Source organism: Echeneis naucrates, chromosome 8 (assembly GCF_900963305.1).
Source record: "Echeneis naucrates chromosome 8, fEcheNa1.1, whole genome shotgun sequence".
NCBI lineage: Eukaryota > Metazoa > Chordata > Actinopteri > Carangiformes > Echeneidae > Echeneis > Echeneis naucrates.
This window is the reverse complement of record NC_042518.1, coordinates 6,650,568-6,676,048: the sequence shown is the minus strand read 5'-3', so window position 1 is coordinate 6,676,048 and position 25,481 is coordinate 6,650,568. Positions and strand designations below refer to the sequence as shown.

Genomic DNA, 25,481 nt, shown 5'->3' with positions numbered 1-25,481 from the left:
GGGGGCATTTGGGGGAGCGTGCTGGTAAAACCACTTAATTCACAATCTGCAACTCCTCCACATTTGAAAGTGAACATAGGCCATTCCATGCTGCTTTCCTCAGAGGTCTTGCTTTCTCCACAATCATTTGTGTTCAACTGCTCCTTACATTGAGTATTTATGGAAAATCAACAACCTTCATCACCTTTCCGAAAACTTTTTCATTTTCTGAAAGGTGTGCATTTCAAAGTCATTTAGAAATCTCTCTGTTGACCCGGAAAAGCTGAGTGTTACCCTGCTGCATTCTTCATATGAATCTGCTTCCTGTTTTTGTGATTAACCTCTTTAATCTCTATATTTATATGAATGTAAATACCTATCAATGGAACCAGTTTGGGGTTTGTTTGTTTTTTATTTCTGACAACAACAAGCCTCAGGGAGCAAGGAGCAGGTGCTTTTGCAGAAAGTGCTGTTTTGGCGGGCAGTCACAGCACAGCAACAGAGACAGAGACAGCAATTTATCTGCAGAAAAACTTTGTCATCTCACCTCATAAAATCCCATTCTGTCTTTAAATTGCTGTCAATATCACTGTTAATGTCATCTCTAAAATCTCAGTTGCTACCTCACTGTGCACATTTGGCAACTTTCAACAGAGTGTGTTGGAATGAGCGTGCCCAAGTTTGTTTATGTTTATGTGTGTGTGCACATGTGTGTGAGAAAGCGTTTCAGCCTACGTATAGACATGGGATGTGAGGCCACGACCTGATCATATGCTGATGAGAAGGCTTCATGTGATGGAAACACACGCAGCTGAGAACAGCATTCCCCCCCTGATGTCCAAATGATACTGTATGACATAATTACCACTCTGTAGCCACTTCACTCATCTCCTCTCACTAATGAACTGGGCTCCATTCAGCACTCTGAACTAGGCATCAGGCATTTACTGTGCCTAATGCCTGCTTCATAGATGACATGGAATTAAAACTATGTGTTGTCAACACAAGACCAAACTCTTGTCCTGACACACACACAGACATAGATAGCAGCCTATTGCAACTACAAAGTTTTCATATATATATATATATATATATATATATATATATATATATATATATATATATATATATATATATATAAAACACCATTGGCTATATTTAGCAAACTACAAAACTCAGTCACCACAATACACCAATTCAATTCCTATTCTCAGATACAACAATCTTAAAGCTCAAATATTCTCTCTAGTTCACGACGTTTGTCCATATTTACTGTGTTCTCATATATTTACACTGGTTTATTCTGTATGGTTGTATATTTTATCTTATACTGTCTCATCCCTTGTTCTCTGACATTATCTGAGTTATCAGCTGCCCTTCAGTGTCCTGACAGGAACTTAAAAAAAAAACAACATATTATTATTGTTATTATTGCCACCATCAATGTCATTATTATTATCTTCAATTCATCCTAAATTCAGTTATGAGATATATTTTTCCAGCCTCCACTCACTTACAGTATGATCCACCTTCATATTGACCTCCTACAACGGCCCACGTTCGTCTCGCTGTTAGGGAGGCAGCCTTTTCAGCGTGTTTCTCTCAGCGAGCGCAGAATAAGGTAAAAGACTAAAAAAAGTCAAACTTCACAGCAAGAAACCGGAGGATCAAAGGTATTGCACTTTTAAATGCAATAATGCAATAAATGAAGCCAAAATCCTTGTTATCCGCACTCATGATCAAATTTTTGATGTTGGACTTTACATGGATGAAATCAGCCTTCACTAAAGCGCCATAAAAAAAATCCCACAAAAGAAGCGCAGAATACATCTACACCTTTGCCTGTCTATTCTACGGGACGCAAAGCAATTATTACACGACCCTGTGACGCTCATCTAACCCCAATGTTTCCGTTGCTAGACCGGTCCAGTGAACTGCTTATTAATCTTGGCTGTGGCATGACCCCCCACCACAGAGCAAACTGTGAAACAAGCTCCCTCCTCCACAACAACAGTGGAGCGACTGGACCGAGGGCTTAAAAAGTGACAGTAAAGGCCAGCTAATGATGCTCAGCAGCAAGAGATGAGATAGCCAGGTTTCTTAGCAACAGTTTCTCCTCTCTTCTGACACCAGCTACAATAAACAGATCTGACCATCTCTGTGTGTGTCTGTGAGCAGATATGTATATTTACCTCAGTGTAGAATGTGTCATCGATATGAGACTAAAATATCTTATGAATAATGTAATGTGATCGACTTGCTGCAAGTCAAACCAAAAATCATCAAACACACAATTCACATCAATTCACAAACGCTTCAATCATTTTGTTTACTTGGAATACTTGATGCATTGTTCAATATATGTAAATGTGCAATTGTCAGCAGAGGGAGAGAAGCAGCTCAAAACGTGACGCTTATGGATTTAACCAGGGAAAAGTTTACGAACAGTTCTACTTGTAAAACACTCTGAAACAGGTCAAGATTGATCTTTAGCGACTTTCACTGACTCTTCGGACTATGTGGTTACATTCAACAACCACAGATTCCTCTCAACCACCAACTCAGAATCTGACATGGAACTGATGCCTACAAAGGAGAAGTGTCTAAAAAAAGACAGAAAGCCTCCATCTTGATTCTCCCACCATCTGACATGTCATTCAGAAATGACAGTTAAGGGCGACTGTGATGGTCCAGGAAAGATTCACAAGATCAAGAAAACTTTGAAATAAAAAGGCAGCTCTAAAGAAATTCCAGAGATAAAATATGACATTTAAAGAAGGGTTCATTTATACTGACACCTATTCAGCAATTATCAACACATGCAGGTGCATTGCACCCTCTTCAGTTAGGACACAATAAAGTCGATGAGTTTCCTTTCTTTACAAGACAAAGGGGAAGTTAAAAATAATAAAATAATAAAAGGTAAAGTCATTTAGATTGAATTTCTTTATTTATTTTTACCTTATCATTTTTTAATTCAGTTTTTATGGGTTAAAGGGAGACGTAGGATTTACCCTTTCAGACTACTGATATGATATATATATATATATATATATATATATGCATCCCATTCAGATCATTTGATATCTGTGATCTCTTAAAAGCTTCAGACCATTGATTGATGTGAAACATGGCTTCACAGTACTCCACTCACTCATATGAAGATCTCTGGTGACATCTACCGTCTCAAACGTGTACCACATATCAGATTTTGTGCCTCACTGCTCCATGAACACACCAAAAGAGATTAAAGACTAAATAAACAACTTTAATAAGCCTAATAGTCTATTTGACTGTACCTATTGCCTCTGCTGCCCTGTAGAGCTTCATCAGTCACAAACTATTCTCCTTTCAAACAGTAACAATGACAGATAAGTGAGTGCAGTGAAGCCGTCAATATCTTTGCCTTATATTAATAAAATTAAAGGCTGTCAAATAAACTTATTCCAGAACAAAATTTGACTCCATGAGACACTCCGTAGTGTGAATGCTGCTTAGTAGCAGGCTGCTGGTGACGCACTGACAGAAAACAGTTAATCTGCTCAAAGACTAAAACTATAATAAATTTTTAAAAAGGGGTATAAAGTGAAGATTTAAGAAAAAGGCCAGACATAGAATCAAGAATCCGGGCATGTTAACTCGTTAGCTCACTAACTAGTAGCTAGTTAAAGTGGTTAGCCTTCGCGATTAAACTGTAAAACATATAGCACTAAATTAGCTAACATAACAATATTTAGAATCTGCAGATTATTCCTTTCTCAGGTTTTCTGAATCATTTGTCAAAGGATAAAAGAAAACTCTTTGGGTTGCCAGGTTGTGTCTTTTGTTTATCCTAATCCAGATTTACCTATAGCTCCTGGTTCACTTCCCTGAAGAGTGCGACCTCTGACCTCCTGAAGAAATTCTGCAGAGAATATGGACAAAGCTAAAACAACGCATCAAAACGTATAAGAACAGAAATCATGTCAATAAGTGGGTCTGATTAACATTTACGATTACAGATGGTGTTCTAGTGATTGCTGCTGCCTTATTAAAAAGATAAATGACTAGTGAGGGGATTAATGGCGTTGAATTTAAAGTTCCATTAAAGGTAAAGAAATATAGATTTCTTTATAATGGTACATTTGCAACTCAATAGTAATTTTCCCCGGTAACTAGTTATTTTTTATAATGTTGTAACTCAATTACTAACTTGGTTGCTTGTAACTAATTTTAAAGTAAAGTTCCTAACACTGTAAATGGCATGTCCACATATGCAGTTTGCATATTAAATGTTCATCGCCTTTTATTAATGACTTAAAATAATTACGTTAACCGCCTGATAAAACAGTACACTTTTTTAAGTACTTTATGAAATGATATTAATGACTCAGTAGTTTCACCCAACAACCTAAAAGTTCTTATGAATGGCGTATCACTAACTGGTGAGGAGATGGTAAGTAGGCTAATTAAAATTGGGGGCTGTTTTTTTTAATTCGTATTTCTAGCTTTGAGCTAAACTTTTCTCCAAGCAGAAGAATCTTTATGTTTCTGTCTGAATTTCAGAACCACGGTCAGCTCAAATTCAGCACCAAGGTCAGATCTCCAGCTGTGGGGGGTCAGAGGTCAGAGTTCAAGGCGGCAGCATCATGGAGGGAAAGATTATAAAAATAGACCTGCTGTCTTATCCCGGGAATATCATTAAATACCTTCATTTAGCCACAGCTGCTTCATAAGCCAAACAAAAGATCTTTTAATAAAAAGTGACTCATGAATCCCAGCTAACACAATACTGCTCAGTGCTGTCGCTGAAATAGATGCTGCTTAAGCCCAAGCGTTGAAACTCGGTCACATTCTTCTCGTCCTCCTCGTTTGTTGTACTGATTTGGACTCAATGATGGACCACGTTTTGCTTCAACCCCAGAAAAACAACATGGACTTCCGGTTATGCATAATAAAGCAAACAACAACAACAAAAAAACTAAAAGATCTTATTGCATAGTTGGTGCAAATGCCAGAACTGAATCAAATCTATAATAATCTCATTCGGGGTACTGGCCTACAAAACACCCCCAAGCCTGCTGTCCCTTTGCCATACTTCTTTAAACTAACAGAAGCTCAGTGGTTGTGTTGCATCGACGGGGGTCGAGCCCTCTCATTTCCCGTGCTGCCTCGGCTGTGCATCATCAGACCAGTTTGAATGAGGAGTGTTTCTGTGTGAGGATCCAGTGGGGAGGAGGGCATGAGGGGGGGGGGCACTGCTCTGGGAGCCGCTCTTCATGTTGTTACGGAGTTTGGTTTCATTTCTGGAGACTTTTTGCGCCGCTGACCGGCTGTACTGTAGGAGGTGCTGCTGATGGAGAGGCTGGGAGGGATTTAGTGAATCTCTGGATTTGAGTGCCTTCGTTTCACTGAGCAGATGATTTCATTTTAAATAACTGATTGCACCCGAGACCGAAGCCCAACAACCTGCATCCACATCGGTTTGTGTCTGCGAGCCGCCAGGAGGACTATGTTGATGAAGGAGTACCGCATCTGCATGCCTCTCACCGTGGAGGAGGTAGGCGAAGTTTTCTTGGTTCTCCGTGATGTTTTCAACCTGCTGCCTGCTGATTTTACACCCCTCACTCCCAAATCAGTGACTGACAGCCACGTTTGGATTGGAGCGCACTTTGCTGATACAGCGGTCATTAAAAAAAGTTGTCAGTGATGCGCTCGTCTTTTTTTGCACGAAAGACACATTCAACTCTCAGAAATCGGATTGGCTGTAGCAGCCACCGCAGGGTGGAGCTGCTGCTGACTTAGTTAATGTTCAGGGGGAATCTAGCACAGCCTGTGTGCAGAAGCACATCACTGGTTCCTCTGAGTTTGTTTACCTTTGGCTTGAATGCTTTGTGAGTGTCTGGTGTTGCTGCAGGCAGAAAGGATATTCACTTCTCATAGCTCTTACATCTGTTTCTTCTCCTACAAACACACCTGCATTCGTATTAGTTCACATTCATGTCAAGTGCTGTCGACTGATTGGGGATTGCGCAACTACTCTGTGTGCAGTCTAGATCATTCTGTCACAGATACTAAATGAGCAGAGCCTCCGATGGCTGAAGTTCCTTTCAGGTCACAGTTTCAGGATCAAGTCATGCTGTTGTACTTTGATATTTTAAGACGCAAATAGGATGCATAGTTACATTTTGGATGTGCTGGTTTCTGCTTGGTTCTATTCCTGGCTCACCTTCATTCGCTCTATTGGTCTCAGCTTTTTGTGTCAATAGTAAAATGAAAATGTTGACAGGTATTTCTACAATAGCTGTGTGGTGTAGCTGGGATTGTGTTTTCTTCTCCTCCTGCTGTAAAAGCAGTCCTCATTCCACTGCTACCTGAATCTACACAACAGATGTTCCAGCTCAAGTGCTTTATTAAGTTTGACTGTGTCATAAAGGTTTTACACACCATTTAATCCTGATGGGACTTTGGATGCCACTTATATGGAGTCAGTACATTTTGAAATAAGTATGTTACCTTAGTAGTTCATCATTACAACGTTCAAACTGTGTTATAGTCAGTCGTATTGTTTGTTAAGATACAATCCTTTGCTGTAGTCAAGCGAAGGTCATTGTATAGTAGAGATACAATGAAGTTAAGCATCTACAACTGGGATCAGAGAGATGACTTGAACATGTTGTGGGTCCTCCTGCTCACTAACCTTGAAATCATTTCAGGCAGTTTCATGTTTGGATTTATCTATATATTGATTGGATCCTCTGTTTTGCTTGCTGCAGCGGTGATGGAAAAAACTGCCGCCATCACATCTGTTGTGATGATAACAATGAGGCCTAAACCAATCTATTGATCTGTCACTGATTCGACAAATGAAATAGTGTGATTGTGTATTTGTGCGTTTGTGCTATAGCGGCAGATGTGATCTCACAAGCATTTAAATTCATCTTGCTTCTTAACAAAACTGGAGGTGACTAAACAGTCACTGTGAATGTGTTTATTCTCTCGTCTCTGATGACACAGTTTTGGGCTGCAGGAAGAAAATGATTTTCAAATAGAGACATAAAGTATAATGAAAAAAAATTCTAAATTAAAACACCATAATGGAAGTACAGTCAGTACCTTTAAACAGCGGTGTTGTTTTGACCAGTGCAAATTACATATTATACTTCTATGCAAATGGAAGTATAATATGTAGTAGTAAAATGAGAATATATTCATGAAAAGGCCCTGACGTCATCAGTACCTCGGCCATAAAAGCAAATCACAAACTGCTCCATTAATATCAGATGGGGAAGCTCTCTGACAACACACTGTTGTTTGGTTACTTTGTTCAATGCCATATCTGAAGAGATTCATGGAAGGTTTGGCCACAGAGCTATGTTTGCATCAAAGTAAAAATTAAAACCTAATTAAGTTTAGTCTTACTGTCTTCCTTCTGCTGTTAGTGGATCATGGCCAAGCGAAGTGTGCACGTTCACAAACGTGTCACTGATCAGAAAAGGTTTCAATCTGTCTAAGAGAATGCCAGAAACTACAGGATGTGTCTGTCACAGTGTTAGTGCCCAATAAGCACAAAGCCTTTCAACAAACGCTGGCATCTTTTTTGATCGTGTTATCTTGAAGCCACAGGAGGAAAACTCAAATCTGCCAGAAAATATAATTCGCTGCCATATCTTTTCTTTTGGGTCCGAATTCCTTCTTTGTCAGACAAAAGGGATAGAAAGTTGACGCTCCAAAAGAAACAGAAAAACTGAAAATGGATAACATTTTGTAAATCCTAAAAAAAAAAAAAAATTGCAAATATATAACAAGCAGTCACAGATGAAGGCAGACAGGTCACTGTCCTTACACTGATGGCACATTATTACACTGATAATGGCGTACCGCAACACCAGAGATGGACACCTGTTTTGTTTACGGTGACATCATCGTCAGTGTAAGGTCATGCTTGTTTCTGTTCCTCCATACCGAAATGTCCCACTGTGCATCCAAACCCAAGAGCTTGTTTATGTCCCTAGAGTGGAGGCTCTGTGGTGCAGCTACTGAGAACGCTGTCACTTGGTTGTTTCCCAACGACTTTGCCGCTCAGGCAAACAGTGACCTGGCTCACATACACCAGATGGAGAAAAACATGCTCACTCACAGATCATCTGCCAGACGTCAAAGGATGAGCCCAAAAGAACAAGAAACTGAGAGAGAGAGAGAGAGAGAGAGAGAGAGAGAGAGAGAGAGAGAGAAAGAGAGAGAGAGAGAGAGAGAGAGAGAGAGAGAGAGAGAAAGAGAGAGAGAGAGAGAGAGAGAGAGAGAGAGATAGAAGGTGAATGAGTGAATAGTCAGACAGTTACCCAAAGTGATCAATCACTTTCTAGACATGAATGAATTCTCTGTCGCGGGGGATGCTGGAGCAAATCCCAGCTCACACTGGGCGAGGGTGGGGTCGACCTGGACAGGTCACTGGCCCATCACTAAGTCAGCATTATTTTGTTCTGACTCGTGGAACGTATGTATGTCTCTTAGGTCACACAGAAATAGCCTACGGATGTGATGTGATTTTAGCACAGAGAATACACTCCAAAAGGCTCAAGTTTTCGAACTCTTCATCCGATGGCAGCAAAACATCCAGAGGAGAGACAAACTGAAAGAAAAAGTAGTTGAACACTTCTTCTTTGTGAATGTTCTTCAAACAAAACGGAGCCTAAGTTCATAACTGCCATCCCAGGCTTCCCATTTCGGTACATCATGTTTAAGGAGTTACAGGGATAGAGAAATATTTGCTTTTGCGTGCAGAAGCAGTGGATATGTCAGCAAATGGCTGTCCGGTAAGAGAAGACTATGTCAGTTACATGCTCAACACAACACACGTCCAGAGCCTCAGATTAATAAGAGGGGAAATCCAGCCGACTGCTCTGTACTCATACACAGTATCAGTCAAAAATGTGGACACACTTTTCACACTCTCTTCTAGATGCTTTATATTGTATGTATGATTTTATTCCAGAAGGTTGCTGTACTGCAAATTCCTTCACCATATTATTTTCTACTGTCTGATGTATGTTCAGCTATACTGAAGTTACACGTCAGTAAATAGTTACACACCCTGACAGCTATCTTCTGATTACAGTGAGCTTTCGCTAAATCATTCCTCAAGATGCTTTAATGAACCCTTGCCAGGTTACAGAATGGAGAGTGTCTGACTGGTAGCTGAATCAGATCCTGAGTAATGAGCTTTTGAGCACAAATTCATCAGGAAACCATCACTATTCGCTCCAAAGACTAAAGTGTGTGTTTCCCATCATCTTCTAATGAAAGCAGTAATCTAAGTCTGAATTAGCATCCTATATTATTAGAATGGAGCTTAATTGCAATTTGAAGTCATTGATAGGACTGAAGCTAAGTGATAGTATCTGATGATGTTTACAGATATAAATACTTTTGCAGAACTACATCTGACCTGCTTCTGTTTGATTTACAGTCACATGTTAAGTTGTCTACACTCAGTGTGCTCTCTCAGCAAGCGGCGTTGTTACGTTTCACCTCTGGCTGTTGCTGATAGTAATCAGTCATTTCTCTCCCTGCGCATCATCTGTTTTTATCTGCATACCATTACTTGAAACGCTTCCATTTGCCTGACTTCTGTGGTTATCCAGCTGCCAGCCTGCTGGATAATAGCAGAGTGCCAAATGTATTCCTGCCGTGAGGATAATTGAAAGTCTGATGGTATTCTCAAGGTTGCACTCACACACTCACACACAGAGCTAATTTTCTGCGTCTCTCCAGCTGAAAACCTTTCTTTCAGAGTCTGGTTACATCATGGAGTTCCTGCAACACTGGCAATTCATTCATCAGTGCATTTAATTGTGGTTGGCAGGGCTAAACGCCTATCATGAGCGATTTCAATTTCAGGTTATTAATGCAATACAACTTTTAGTGCACTGGATTAGTGAACAGTGGCATTACAGAAATGCGGTCTTTCCATTTCTCTCGCTCCCTCTAACTTCACTTTTTAACCTGTTTACTTTTTACTAATAACTATAATTAACTAATATATGTTTAATGTTTGAATGTTAGTCCAAGAAACAATGGAGCTGCAAATAGCCTTAGATGCCCCGATCCCCTTCATGCCCTCAGTAATGTTAAACATAGCATGGCAGAGTAAATCACCTACAGTGCAGTAGACATGTCTGAGATGCCCACAGAAAAGGGAAGGCCACAGATAACTGGGATTGCTGAAAGGCTGCGTTTCACGTTGACAGAATTAAGATATCAAGGCAGTTTGCTGGCAGTGTTTGGTTACATACTGGAACAAACCAGCAAGCGGAAATGGCCACACAGCAAAGGCTCCGCATCGACGTTAATGATGTGGTAAAGATGGAAGGTCAACATTTTTCTGTTTATAGTAGAGAGCTCAGGACTAAACTGGGAGCAGCTCAGGAACAGTTGGCGCAGGGACTGGAGGTTGCAAACGGACAGGTGAGACATGAAAGAATCATTGGGGAGGTGGAGGCAGTATTGACTGGAACCTACAATTCTCCATTTACCTTTGTCTCCTTTATGTATTTAAGTGTCTTCTGTGAGCTGTCACTTTTTCTGCTGCTGTGATTTCATGGCGGGCCCTTTTGCTTCGTCTTCGTCTCTCTAGTGTACCTGAAATGTTCATGTGATTTACAACTTTCAGTGTTGTAATGAATGCATATAAACAAACCACACAATACAGTTTAACACCGAACTAATAACTATAGTATTGTTAAGTGTAGGTATTCTGCAGTAGTTCTTTTGTTCCCAAATGACATTTGGGTTCTACAGAGCTTCAGTTTCACCCTTTTCAGGGCAGGAAACTTAATTGTCTGTTCCTCCATTTCTGCTTGTAGCCACTTTCTCTCTTCCGGTGCCACTAAACCTTATTTGCGGTCAACATCGTGTCTGAACAAGGAGCCACAATGAGAACAGAACCTCTGCTGACATATTCTGGATGGGTTGACAGAGTTATGGGACAGGTGTTAGGAGAGATGTGGGATGGGAAGGGGAGCAGCTGGACATGCCATGCTATAATGTGATCACAATTTATAAGGACACATTGTGCACTCCCGCTAGTGACGCATTATATATGTAATCAGCCCCTAGTATATGATAATGGGTGTTGGAGGGTCATTTACCATCTTAAAAATTAAACTGATTCAACCAGGAAGGATAAATTTACAGGTACAAATACATCTTCCAACATCAAGAGAACATTAATTTAAATATATAATTGCAGCCTCATGTTAAGCTTTAGGGCCTTCTCTCAGAAAGTAAAATTATTTTTTCTAGCTGAGCAGAATATTTTCAATGTAATCCATACTTTAGGATCCCATTATTCTATAAAACAGGCAACATGGCACATGAGAATGGCCATGTGTGTTTGCTTATGTGCAAATACGCATCATTTCAATTTGGACCACATAAAGAAACATTCATTTCAGCCACATAGTCAGCACCTGATTCCTTGTGAGGGTTCACTGTCATAAATAGGAACTCTACTCTTTACCACGCTGGTATGAACCGATCACCACCAAGACAGCTCTCCTAACATCTTCAATTACATTTTTCATATGTAGCTCTTCTTTACCAAACGCACAATGTGTCAAAATGCTGCTTACAAACAAAGTGTTCTCATTGCTGTTCACTTACACTCTCTCTCTCTCTCTCACAAACACAAACAAATGAATGTTTGTGTCCATCTACAGTATGTGGGTTCATAAACCGTGCACATACCAGAATAACAGGTACAAATGGTTGCTATAGGAACGTCAGCAGATCCCAGATGATTAGAAATCTCTTTGATGATGAAGTCATTGAATGTGTATGTGTGCGTCTGTGTGTGCACGCGTGTGAAGTGTGTGTGTGTAGCTCAGAAACAGATGAACAGAGGAATTTACAAATTTCCATTTCACACTCAGTGTTGTTATTGCAGCATTCACACATTTTTTTATTATTTTAATGCGTTTTTGAAAGACCTGCAAATCTGTCGAACAGCTGTTGACCATGGGACAGTGAACATGCAGCGATAAAGTTCAGGGCTTCAATATGGTAATGGGACCTTCAACACAACAGATGGTCTCTGTTAAAGTTAAGTGTGTCTAACATGATTTTATTAGCGCTGGTGTGTGTGAGTGTCTGTGTGTCATATGGCCTATTGAACTAACAATTAGCCTATAGTGCTGATATCCATTTTGGATCCAAATAGACTTGAGAGAATTCCAGCATTTACTAAACGCTGTGGCCACTTAATCCCGAATGAGTTTGTTACTTAGTTTCTGGTGTCAGTAAGGAGTCTGTGTTTGTTGGGAGTGTGCGGCTCGAGGTTATGGATCATAAAATATGATACAGTTTAAATAACAGACCCATATCCATTCCATCGACATACAGCCCATAATAGTTAATAATACCCAAAGACAGGAATTTGTCACTCTGGAAAGCTGTCACAACATATTTCATCTTTCTCTGTGCCGGTCACACGATACAAAGTAGAAAACTGTAATCACAGCTTTCTGCAGTGGTGTCCCTGTCTGCACTATTGGCCGGTCATTTAAATCAATGAATCAAATCAGATTTATTTATATAACGCCAAATCATAACAAAGTCACAGTTACATCAAGAGGCAGCTTTTTTTCATCCAAGTCAGGCCGAACATAACCTTTAAAACTCACAATCACACAAGCTGCACACACAGACAAGAAAACATTCTTATGAAGTGACGGTGGCTCCATCCCCTTTTTCAGCTTCACAGAGATAACCCCTATATGGTTAAAACTGTTGATAAATTGTTTAAGCATCAAATTGTGCGCCTTTAGCAAATGTGCATCAAGTGTTTGGACCTGCTACTGAATATCCACTCAGCTTAGGCACCGAAGCAACAATTGCCAAATGACTGAGCGATGCGTCAAACGAAGATATAGACAAGTGTATCTTCCTAGGAGGAGGATGTGTACAAACAGTAGATTCTGCATGAGCATGATGTGATTATAGCATTCTCCCTGCTGGATAACACGTAGTCCAGGACAAGATACACAGGATGTATCTCTCCTTTTGTATTTCCAGAAACACTTTACGCTTTTTTCTCTCCAAAGTGTACTTACTGCCTGATTTTCTCTGAGTCAACGTGCAGCTCGTCAGCACCATGAGTGCAGGTGGGCAGCAGCATGAATCCTCTTTCTCCATGTTGTGCCAGTTGCTTTTCAGCAGACCCGAGTTCTGAAGTTATTTGATGCTCTCCAAATTGTTGCTATGTGACTTATGTGACACGAGCTGCTTTCACCGCTATTTGGTTGTGAATATAAATAATGTAAAGCCTCGCTGCACTCTTATTCATCAGAGCTTCAATTAATCAAGTGTTCAGTTTTGACCTCATCAAATACTGATTGCTGCCATGTGAATGCATTTGAACAGGTGAGCAGGTGATTGTGTGTGTCCACTGTGAGCGGGACGGACTATGGAATCAAGTTTTCTTTAACGTGAAATCATTTCCCACAAGCACAGAGACAGACGGCTCTTGTTTTAGCACACTTCTCTGGGCTCTAACCTTACTTTGCAGCGCTCTCCGCTGGGTGCCTCCTATGCAGCTTCCTGCCTCCAGCAGTGAAGGGAAGTGTTTCAGTGCATTGTGCTTCAGACACTGCAGCCTGATCAATGGCAAGGACAACAGGAGGGGGCTTACTGAGGTCCAATTAACCAGCCCAATCTTGCCATGTGTCCTTGTACTTAAACAAAAAAGGGTTTCCCGACTAAGCCTGCTCTAATAATTATTCCTTTATCTTGTGTCCATTTCAGAGCAAAACTGCTTTTATTTTCACTGCTCTATTAATGAGGATATAAATGGAACTTGGTTTAAATGATATCTTGATCAATAGCAGTGGCTTATTAATGAAACTGAACTCAGTAGCAATATATCATTACAAAACATTGTCATTGCAATTGAGTTAATAGGTAAATATTAGTTTTAAAATTGATAACTAATCAAAAAAAGCATTGGAATATGTGAATCTTGACTTGCACTGTGGCAAATTACAGCAGTACCTGAAAAGTGTAAAAGACTGAAACAGGAAGAATTCTTCTAAAACGTTTTCGTAGTTGGCTCAGTAGATTGTGAGACAGATGTTTGGTCGTTCTATTTGACTGCTTGAATGTCAGATTTTTCAAAACAAAAGAATAAGTCCCTTTTTAAATTTATCAGACTTTATTTCTGAAATCTCTAGTCACCTATACAATGACAGGAGTATCCTCTGTCTTTATTGCTTTGCCTTGAACCAAGCTTCACAGACAGTACCTTTTTTACTAAGATTTCTTCCTTCCTCCTCTCACACCCCTCGGCTCATCCCTCACCCTGTTCCCAAGATCAGAAAAGGCCCAATATCGCCAAATAAATAAGCCCCATAAACACCTTTGGTTACATTTATAGCACAAATAAATCAACAACAGTGGGTGGTGAGGACCTGTGACTTCTTTAGTTTTAACTATGTCTTAAACATCATCATGCTGACCTCTTAGGTAGTATGCTCCTCATTTGAGCCTTCGCCCTAACACTTTCCCATCAGCTTTGGGTCTGCACAGCGGATAAAACTGAGGCAGTAAAAGGGCTGCCGGAGAGGCTAATACTCTATGCAACACCAAACCAGGAGAACACTTGTGGGCATTCCCTTTTCTCTCTCATCCCTCCGCTCTTGCTCTGCTGCTCAGGCTTACCACCCCCTGTACCCCAGCAGGGTTGTAAGAAGTACACTGTGCTTACTTTATGCAAAATACATGAGATGGCTTCCCTAAGAAACCTGAAATTCAAGTTGTACTGAAACATTTTACCCTGTAACAGAGGGGACAAGGGACTTATGTCAGACTTGTTTATCCAAATCTGGCTAGAAAAAGAAATTGCCTTTGAAACAGCGGAGATGAGAACATAGTAGAATGGCTATTATGTATTACTGGCGCTTACTGACTCTTAAGACGTGGTTGGCTACACATTAATACAGCTCCAAACTGATGTGTGAGAGAGTGTGTGTCAATGTCTCCATGTGGATTTCGTGTTTGTGACACAAATGGCATCGATTAAAAATTTGCACAGCTTTTAATTTCTGTTATCATGTTCATGGTTCTCATGTAAAACTTGTTTTTAGGTGTGCTCTGTATTTGTACAGCTTGTATGAGAACTAGTTAAATCCTGTGCTTTTGCCCCTTTTAGACCAAAACTTAACGTAACTGTGGTCGTAGTTTTTCAGCTTTATCAGCACTGTGCTGGACAAGTGACAGATCTCCTTGTGTTTATGGTCTGAACTGAAAAGTAGTGTGTCACTGCCAACTGCAGTCTTTTTTTTTTTTTTTTTTAATATTCCTAACAGAAACCTGATGTCAGCGGGTTTTTGGACCAGTATAAGTGAGGGGCTTAAGCATCTACAGCCATCACCATAGCCAATTTGATGTGAACATCAGTATAGTACATCTATTATGGAATCAGTGAAATTAAACATTTGCCAGGTATAATGTATAATAACTCAAACTCAAACTGAAAGAAAATTGAACAGGCATAATGACAATAATAATAATAGAGTAAGTGTTAGTAAAATAATAATAGTTTCAGGAAGGTGGAGTCGGCTATAACCACTCCTGTGTTTATCTGGTAATGTGTGATTTAAAAAAAATTCTTCCTTCACATGTTGTCAAGGATGCATTATTTTCATGAATTATATTACGATGCTCTCAAACGGGACAAAATAGCAAAAGCTAGGAAGAGTGAAGGAGTTTGTGGAGAGAGAGAGAGAGAGAAGGTTAGAGGAGAAGAGCCGAGAAGAGGAAAAGGAGAAGTGGGGAGGGCAAGATACAGACAGCTGTACTCCATCAAGTGTTGTCTCAACAGGCTGTCGACATCCCTCGTCTTCTTTTTCTCATTTTTACTCATCACCCCTAGAGGTAGGGGTGATGAGTTTTTTAACACCTCAATCCCATCCTCTCCCATCATGCTCTCCACATTCTTTTTCTCTTCCGTTTCAGGCATGCATATAAAGCACGCCACTTCCGCAGACTGCCAAGTGCGCAGTCAGGCAGAGAGGAAAGGCGATGCATAGTGGAGTGCTGCGTGGTGTGTGATCTTGATGTTACATAATCTTTGGTTCAGTGACCTCAGACACTGCAGAGATGCAGGATGGTTGGAGAGGAAGACGGCAGAAAAATGGGTAGAGAGGGAAGCGCGTCAGGAGAGTGTTCTTCCAACCTCACACTATTGGCATTAATAATTTACACCCCTCCACATGTCTTGATGTAACATGCTCTTTTGTGGCTTTAGAAATGTCGTTCTGCACATTTTGGGGCTGTCATATGATCAACTTCTATCCAATCATAATTACATAATGACATTTCATTTGTACCTGCACAAATTTCACCGACCCCAACTGAGCTGCAGACATTTTAGCTCTGGCTATAGTAAATTAATATCAATACCAGTTTTTAATATGGCTGTTGTCCATCAAACAGGAAGTGAGACAGATGTGCTGTTGAACATCTTGGTTTTCATTTCACTGCTGATGTTAACGGGTTCGAGCAAACGCGCTGCCTCTGTTTCACATGATGAAGATAATATTAAGGCCATAAGTGCAAGAATACATTAAATTGGAAACTCTCACTGCTATGTTTCAATGAAATATATATTTATTTTAACTGTAACAGCTGGTTGGAGAATTATAACGAAAAGGAATCCAACATTTGAGTAGCCAACAAACTAGCAGCAGCAGATAGGCAGCTGGTGTGAACACACACATCAAGTTGATCTGTAGCAGTTGACACCAACAAAAAACACAAAGCAGACATGTATTCTCTTGCCTTTGTCTGTTTTTGTTATTACATCTGCGGACATTTTGTATAACAGCTTGCATTTTGCATTCTTGCAGCAGAGGCTTGACTTGGTGAGTCTAGAGTCTCTCCTTTAAGTAAGGCTGACCCGAGGTAGCAGGCAAGAACAATTTAAAATGCAAAAGGAGTACTCCTGGGCAGAATCTGAACCTCCTGTTCTTATCAAGTTATCTTGCTCAGACCTGTCAGTCTCAATTTCTCTTGGCTGCTGGACTGAATGACTAGTACTGAAGTGAGGCCATGCAATTAGTAAAAGCCAGCTTACATCAGTGATGAGCCACCACAGCATCTCTTCTCCCAGCAGGCTGCCATCCTTGGCATCGTCCTGCTTTGTCTGACTCACCGCTATGATGTGAATTTATCTCTTTACCATTACAGGTGAGTTAATGCTCACCGCCCCAATTTGCTGAATAGGCATAACTGAAGAAAATGCCTGTCAATCTGCGTGTCTCTCTCTGTAGTTTGCACACATTTCTGTAGGGTCTGCAGAGTTTGTGTGTTCTTGGTCTACGCAGTCGTTACAGGGTTCAGAAAGCGAGGAATTACTTGTCTATAGAAAGAATGTGTGTGGGAAATTGTTCTCATCATCCTGTGAAGTAAAAAAATAAAAAATAAAAAAAATGCGAATTTGTGTTCATTTCAATAAGCAGATCTAAACTACTTTTTTCATGAATGTTTCATTTTTATTCAACTGACCTGACCTTTTTCAGATTGTTCTGTCTGTGTTGGTTCATATGAGCTGTGCACACTACTCAAGGACAGGCTTCATTTATCAAAAACAGCCTGGCTGTAATTTCCGTTTTCGGCCCCAATGATATGTATTTTGTACTTGTGCGAAATTATGTAAGTGTTGATATTTGTAATCGTGACGCTGTGTCTTGTTTTCCTAGGATGCATTTAATAGCCTGCCTTATGTACAGATATGTCTCTTTTTCTCATCCCTCTTCTTCTCACAGGCTTCTGTCTTCGCTTCAACTCTCCTCTGTAAGTTGGACATGGATAAAGATGTCACTGTAATACTCGACTGTCTTTGGATTCATCTTGTTTACATGTTCTCCAATAGCATACATCGTGTGTGAGGCCCGCAGCCAGCTGCTTTGCCCTGCAGCAAAATGTCATTTCTAGCGGCGTATGAGAATGTGGAGCACCAAGCCCCGTTAATGTTTTGCTTAATGGGGTTCTAGGTTCTGATGCTTGATATTTAGTAGCTCTCGGGTTTGTTCCATTACGTCGGTGAGAATGGATGTAGCCCTCGTACACAGCCTGGAGGCACTTTGGTTGCATTGTGCATTTGTGTGATCCATCTGCTGGAAGATTTTACAAGACTTTGCTGAAACTGAATTTATCGACATGTGTGCCGTGCACCTGCACGTCCGTATGTGGTCATTAAACGTGCTATTATTTTGAAGATTAATTTGCTGGTACTGCGCAGTTTATGGTGTGTGTTTGTTAGCATATAGTTTGATAAATCAGGATTGACATTTGGCAGGAAAAATAAATATGTCTCTATTTACATTTTGGACATTTTCATTTGGCTACTGTCTGTGTCCATCTGCTGTGACAGACATGGTGTTTATATCTGTGTCTGCTGTTAAGATAATTTATCCATTAAATGGCAAGGTGAGACAAAAAATTATATATATTATAATATATATATATATAATAAAATTATATATATTTTGTATGGAACAACTGTGAATGGAGCTTCTGTGCTTCACACCTATTGTATGTGGAACACATGGCTCTAACACTACTGTAACAGGTATTTTACATAAAATTGATCGAACATCTGAGACGATCGTTTGAATTTATTGAATGAGATTTTATTAATCATCTTTGTGTGGGTATTGGGCCAGATAAAGATCATCTGCCTACATGAAACCAGACAAATATCTTTCCGTCGCATTCACCTCCCCTCCCTCCCAACACACACACACACACTAATATGGACATCAAAACGCAGGAGCTATTCATCTTACCGGGAGCGGTCATTATCCAAGAATACTTATCACTCAGGGCAGTAATTACTCAGTGTGCGGTTGAATTTTAATTACATCTCAGCCTGGGATTGCCTATTGTCTTGTATGTGTGTGTGTGTGTGTGTGTGTGCGTGTGCGCGCGGTCAGGGTTCTTATCGTACATTGTAAACTAACACTTGCTCAGTCCTTGGCTGTAACACCATGACCACAGGTCCTCACCACCCGCTGTTGTGCTGGAACAGAGAGCCAGAAGAGAGTTTGGTCACACATAAAGAGAGCATAAACTTAAAGCTGTGGGGTTTCTTTATTTTCTTGGGATATCTCATTTGCGGGTGTCACTCAAAGGGAAAGTGCATGGTTACAAAGACAGAGGGGAATTGGGAAAATTAAATAATGAGAATGCAGATTAATCTAATAACAGGTCAGACAGGGTAGGGAAGCAGAGAAAAATATGCCATCAGCAATAAGCTTGCCCAATGGCCTTACTGTCTTAAAACAGAAATCCAATAAGACATAATTCATAGCCACTCTGGCCTGAGTAAGGGCCTTTTTTCCCCTTCTGGTCATTGGAGAGAGATTTCTAAAGACAACAATGAAAACAGCTGCTCATTCATGATGCACAGCTCTCAGGTAGACAGCAGAGAGGAGCTGAATACAGGGGAGGGCACGGAGGAGAGCACAATGGCTTATACATCTACACAATATTCCTGATGCCTGAATGGGCTGAGAAACAGGGGGAAATGGTGCGTAATGTTGATCTCCGAGGTCCTCTCTGTTTTACCTGTCTGGCTATCATGAACTCCCCCTTCTCCATCTCTCTTGCCAAATGTAATTTACAGTACACGCCTAGTACACTGCACTGCTGGAGTGAATTACCAGGGTTAGGGTTAAATAACGAGAAAGAAACACAAATACTTTTGTCTATTTAAACAGCCATCTCACAAAGATTTGTCATATTAATTGGGTCAGCAAATGCTGCCGTCTGTGGTGGTTCCTGTCAATGCTATTTATACCGCTTAGGTTTTTGGTATGCGTTAGCAGTATTTTCCAAGACCGTTCCCCAGAGGCTTATTTACACATCCAGTAGACACAGAGCAAAACAAGCAATCATCTCAGTTGATATATGCAAATCCAATGTTCACTGTCTTTTTCGCTGCGGTGAGCTGCTGAGAGAATTATCTGCCGCTGTAGTTACTAAAGGCTAATAGATCATGGCCCTGTTCAGACCTGGCATTAACATTCATCGCAGGTGAAGCAAGCCGACAGCTCAGAAGCTCAAGTGTGAACGTGCTGAAGATGCATTGGCGATGCAATCACTCAGGTGACATGCATAGGTGGTGTCGGAGTTCGAATGCAAATGCCCTCTTGGCCACACTATTGGACCAGGTGCTCAACTGACATTGTCTGCCAGCCCCGTTTCATACAGAACAGGGAATATTTTATTGTTTCAAGAAACTAAAACCTTGTTCATTGTGGAGCTGTGCACAGTGAACACTCTCCGCCCCTTTTGGCATCCTTTCTTTGTGGAGACACATTTTAATGCCAGGTGTGAAATGATAGATTTGTGATCAGATAATACAAGACACATATCAATGGCAAGACTGAATGGGACAGATAACACGCTATTTTATGCGCAAATTATGAAGCGATTCACTGCTTTACGTGTCTATTTGTTCAGGAACTTTAATGGGATTTGGGTCTGAATAGATAGCTGATTATTGGCATTTTAGATTATTCATTCATTCATTCATCTTCAACCGCTTATCCGTTTCTGGGTTGCGGATTATAGATTATTCAAATGATTATTTTGCTGGTTCAACAACTTCATAAATAACCTGGCAACAATTCAATAAATGGAGTATGACATCCTAAAGCAGGATGTGATGTTTTATTTAATCATGAAAAATAACTAAATGAATAAAAAAAAAAAAACATCCTAATCCAACTAACAAATTTAAGAAATTAGAATCAGACTTTTTTGATCGTCTTCTAACCTTCAACGTGTGTCTCCGTGACTTATCACAGTTCCTCCACTATTACTTCTGGTCTGCAACAGAAAAGCTGTGGAGACTTCAACAGCTGTTCAGCCAGAAAAACACCATCAACATTCCAGCTGGGAATACTTTGTAACAGCAGATGGAATGATCTGGCAATGTCATATAATTATAATTTACAACCTGAGCTTGTTTACTGGTACACACCGAGCCAGCTTTTTTCAACCACACGTCGCTCCTCTCTCCTTTTCTTGCTTTTTGTGGCTGAAGTCAACATCCTAAGCAGTCCCCCCCCCATACTCTTTACTTAGCTGTCCTTGGTTGGATCTGTGCGTTTGTGTGTGTGTGTGTGTGTGTGTGTGTGTGTGTGTGTGCATGGGGGCGGGTATCAATTTCCACAGCCTGGAAATAGGTGTACAAGCAAATGGAAATCTCTGTCCTGGAGCAGTCACAATCCATTGCTTGTTGTTTTCCAAACGTATGGAAAATAGTTGCCGTGTGACGCCGTGGTCCAGTCTGTCAAGGCAGGCGACCAAAAATGACGCCGTCATTAGGCCAAGTGGGCCAGCCAGTGATGATTGAAAGGCTGTGGGTGTTGGTTTGACTGCTCTGTCACATGGGGCCATGGGATAAGTTCACCTTACTGGCTACAGTTTCTAACAGTGTTGGGCTGCTTGGTCCCAACCTGATGTGAGGCTTTAGTCACTTTGTTGTCAAAAGCTACTAATCCCCAGCATCCCTGTGGCACCTCACCCCAGCTGTCGTGACCATATACTGAAATCAGGAGCAGGGATTTCTTATTTCCCTTTAAAGCAGCCACAGCAGAACTGACGGGTACCTTTTAGGACTTTTTGTTGTGATAATAATGTTAATATGGTCAGGATGACCTCTTCCTTCTGCTCTGTTCGCTTCATTAGATTCAATTAAAGAGAAAACCATCTGATATCAGGCTTCTTTGTTTGTCCTGTCTCTTTTTTCAGTACCAGATTGGCCAACTGTATATGATCAGTAAACACAGTCATGAACAGAGCGAACGTGGAGAGGGCGTGGAGGTGGTCCAGAATGAGCCGTACGAGGACCCCCAACACGGAGCCGGCCAGTTCACTGAGAAACGAATCTACGTCAACAAGTGAGTGTCTCTCTTCAACCACATAAACCCACCACAGCCACAGAAAGGCCCTGCTGAAGACATATTCCATTGATATAATATTTTTCTCTGTTTCATTTAACGTCACCTGAGACATTGGGATTCTGTTACATCTGGCTGCTGCCAATAAATTTGATAAAGAAAAGGCGATATGCGTATCCGCCACTGATCCTTGGAGGAGACCTTGGTGTCATCATCTCAACATATGCCAACTGTCTGGTTAAATTGTCTGTGTTATTATTAATAGTCCCATGTTCAGGCTGTGACACCTACAAGATAATATTATAATTATGCCATTATGTCATTATTATAATAGGCAAAACTCATAAGGCTTTGGGAGCTATACTAAGCATTGTTGCTGTGTTTCCGAATGAGTGAGGGAAAATGCTGTTAGGGGTTCTTTGTCTATTTCTCTCCTTACTTGTTTTCAGGCTCAGAGCTGGCCCTGCCCTGTATTAAACTTGATAAGCATGAAATTGAGTATTTGATTTTCTGTTATGTAGATTACAATTAAATTCGGAACTGTGTGAAGTTTGAATTATGGCCTGCTCACTCATTTGTGAATTTTCTGGAAATGAGGCCCCTCACCATACGCATGAAACATTTTATGCAGCATTTGTACAAAATATCATGGACTTTTCAATGAAAAAAGTGATGAATCGGAATGAAGGTCTTGTACAGCACCCTTTTGTTTTTTTAATCTGAAATTAATGCCAAAGATGAGATGTAGACAAAGAGAATATATGAACTGAAGAAAATGAAAACACCCACATTTTACCCCCCCCCCCTTTTTTTTTTTTTTTTTTTTTTTTACATTTTACACTTTCATTCTAAGCATACTTAACATGGATACTTGTAGTTGTAAGTACCAATGTGGGGGCAGGAGTAGTTAGCGTTCATATCATTTTATTGCAAAGTCTCTGGTTCAGTTCCAGCCTGAGGTCTCTGCTGCAGGTCATTCCTCTCTCTCTCCCTGGTTTCTACCGGCCTCTCTGCCAATGTGGGGCCTCAAAAGGAAAGGGAACATGGATGCTAAAGAGTAGCCTGCAAGTTAATGTCAGGGAAATTACATTTGATACACTCGCTGACCATTTGTTAACAAGGTGTGTCTACCTTGTTAACGTATTTAATACCTCTGTGGCATAATAACAGTTAATATTATGGCTAAACAGTTATTTACTGAGTGCCCTGTGTATAAACATCATATGAAATTTACATAATCATACTCATCTCAGATGTTTCACTGGTTCTCTTTCTCCTGGCCATGCTTTTTCTGTGCCTTTTTACTCATTCCATAATACTTCTACAGCAATAAATCAATTAGCCTGTGGAAAGACACATATGGTTGGCCTTTCATAGCTCAGCCGAATAAGTCCAATAAATCCACACATCCAACAGCTAGCGAGGGCACAGATCCATCAATATAGTCAACTCCTATCGAAGTAATGTAATTTGAAACTATTGATTTCCATACAGAAATCAGGACATGAGGTCAGCTGCAAGCGTTGATGTATACTGGTTTAGTGTCTTGCTCAAGCACTTGCTGTCATGGACAAGTGAACCAAAGTCAGACATATGGGCGTTTAGGCAAGACCGCAGTGAACAAACAGTTTAGTCTCACACATAATGAATCCAACAATTCAGCCATTAAGTTCCCCGAGTTGTTTCCAGGACAACATTCATTACATAATCTGGAAATCAAGTTAGTTCTATCACAACACTAGAAGACAGGATTGCATTTCATGCAGTGCTTCAAAGGAAAGCAGCCCAAGAGACATAAGAGGGAGGCAGATATTTTCTGTTATGACCTCTATGGTTATTTAAAAATTACTTCCCCTCCTTTAATCTGTTTGCATTTAACCTGAACAGTGTTCTTTTTTTGTTATAAAAATGAATGGATTGAGAAATCAGCCATGACACAAACAACTGGGCCGCTCATTCCCTGAAAACAGTGAGACAGAAATGAGGAGAGTTACACAGAGAGCCAAAGTGAGTGGCAGAGATGATGAGCTTTTGTGGTCGGAAGTGACAAGTAAGTGGGCCTTTGGGAAATGTGAAGTGTCATTGACAAACTCAGAAGAGAGAGCTGTTGTAGTGTGCGTGCGTGCATGTGTGCGTGCGTGCGCACACGCACGTGTGTGATTGCTGGCATGGATGTCTGAGTGTGGCTGCGGGTGTGGGCAGCAGGAGATGAGGTCAGTGTAGTGGATAATTTGAGCGGTCACTGTCGGACATCACGACTGCTTGTCTCCACCCACAAGCCACCTGTTACCATCTAAAAGTCTGTCGGTGTGTGTGTGTGTGTGTGTGTGTGTGTGTGTGTGTGTGTTTTGACATGTGACCATTCCGCTGTGTCTGGATGCTTCCCTGGATGTTTGACAGGCCATTTGAGAGAGGCCAAGGGGAGCTATTTCATGTTCCACTGACTTAACACTTCTTAACACAGAACAAGGAGGGAAGAGGGTAGTGTTGTGGGAATCAGTGGTTTAAAAGTAGACTATCCAGAAAGTGAAATTGGCCACCGTTTAATGATGGCTCTGTGTCTGGTTATGGCTGCCTGGCTTGATTGGCTGATATTCACACAGTAGAAAGCTGGACCAGATCTGATTTGGGCTGCAGTACTTCAGATAGGACTCAATTTTCAGACAGTCCGTGCTCACTTTTTCTCAGAGCAACTTTTGCCATTCAAGATTTCCAGCTCTGTATAAAAGTATCAGTGTTTTAGGAAGAAGTTCTTCTTTTCATATTTTTCCCAAATCTGTGGCTTGGAAGTCAAGTCGGTCTTTACACTTTTCCCTGTTTTAACTAATCATTTTAGAATTTTAATTGGACACCCAATGTGGTCCTTGGCTACAAATGTCATAATTAAGAATCAATTCTTGCTCAGTAAAATCCAGTTCTCTGTAGTTAACACTGCTACTGATGAGACTCTACTTGAACTTACAGACTAATCAGTGTAATCACCTTCCCCACCAGCCACCATGGCTGCCATTGTATAGCCTCCCTAGTCGCTCCAAACAGGTGGAAGCTTATTGCAGCCAATTCTGTGTGTTAGGTCCAAGGAGGAAAATGGAGGACTACTGTCTGTATGACACACAAGCACATTTGTCCCTTTAGTCCTCTTGCTCTTCTTCCTTTTTAATTTCTTCTTCTGCCGTAGTTCCCTAATCGAGCTACTCCTCTGTGTGTTTCAGCAAGCTGCCCAGTTGGGCCAGAGCAGTTGTGCCGAAAATATTCTACGTCACGGAGAAGGCTTGGAACTATTACCCGTACACTGTAACAGGTAATGCTTCTATTATACATCCCTTTCTTTTATCTTTGATGTGTTATCAAAGCACACTTTCACTTTCTACAAGACCAACAGACACAGTTCCATTTTTTTTTTTTTTTTTGCTGGACTCTACAAACTGTGAACTCAGTTCACCTGCAGGCAGCCATTATGTAGGATTACTGTGAGGGCAAATGAATACGGAAGCAATATTTTGTCATGCAATCCTCCATGTGAAGAATGGGGTAGAGGTGGGGGGCAGGGACAGC

The 25,481-nt window shown here is 40.8% G+C and overlaps 1 protein-coding gene across 2 annotated transcripts in view; it reads left to right on the top strand.

The window, feature by feature from the left end:
• The first annotated feature begins 5,279 nt into the window (after window positions 1–5,279).
• pitpnc1a (phosphatidylinositol transfer protein cytoplasmic 1a) overlaps window positions 5,280–25,481 on the top strand; it is a 29,753-nt gene continuing 9,551 nt past the window's right edge. Inside the window, exons 1-3 of one of the 2 annotated variants that reach the window (XM_029508769.1) lie at window positions 5,280–5,518; window positions 21,778–21,926; window positions 25,139–25,227. In XM_029508769.1, coding sequence (XP_029364629.1) covers window positions 5,471–5,518; window positions 21,778–21,926; window positions 25,139–25,227 — 286 coding nt within the window. In that variant the 5' untranslated portion in view covers window positions 5,280–5,470. Of the gene's footprint in view, window positions 5,519–21,521; window positions 21,632–21,777; window positions 21,927–25,138; window positions 25,228–25,481 lie in introns of those variants that run through there. The other variant, XM_029508770.1, reaches the window with a different exon arrangement.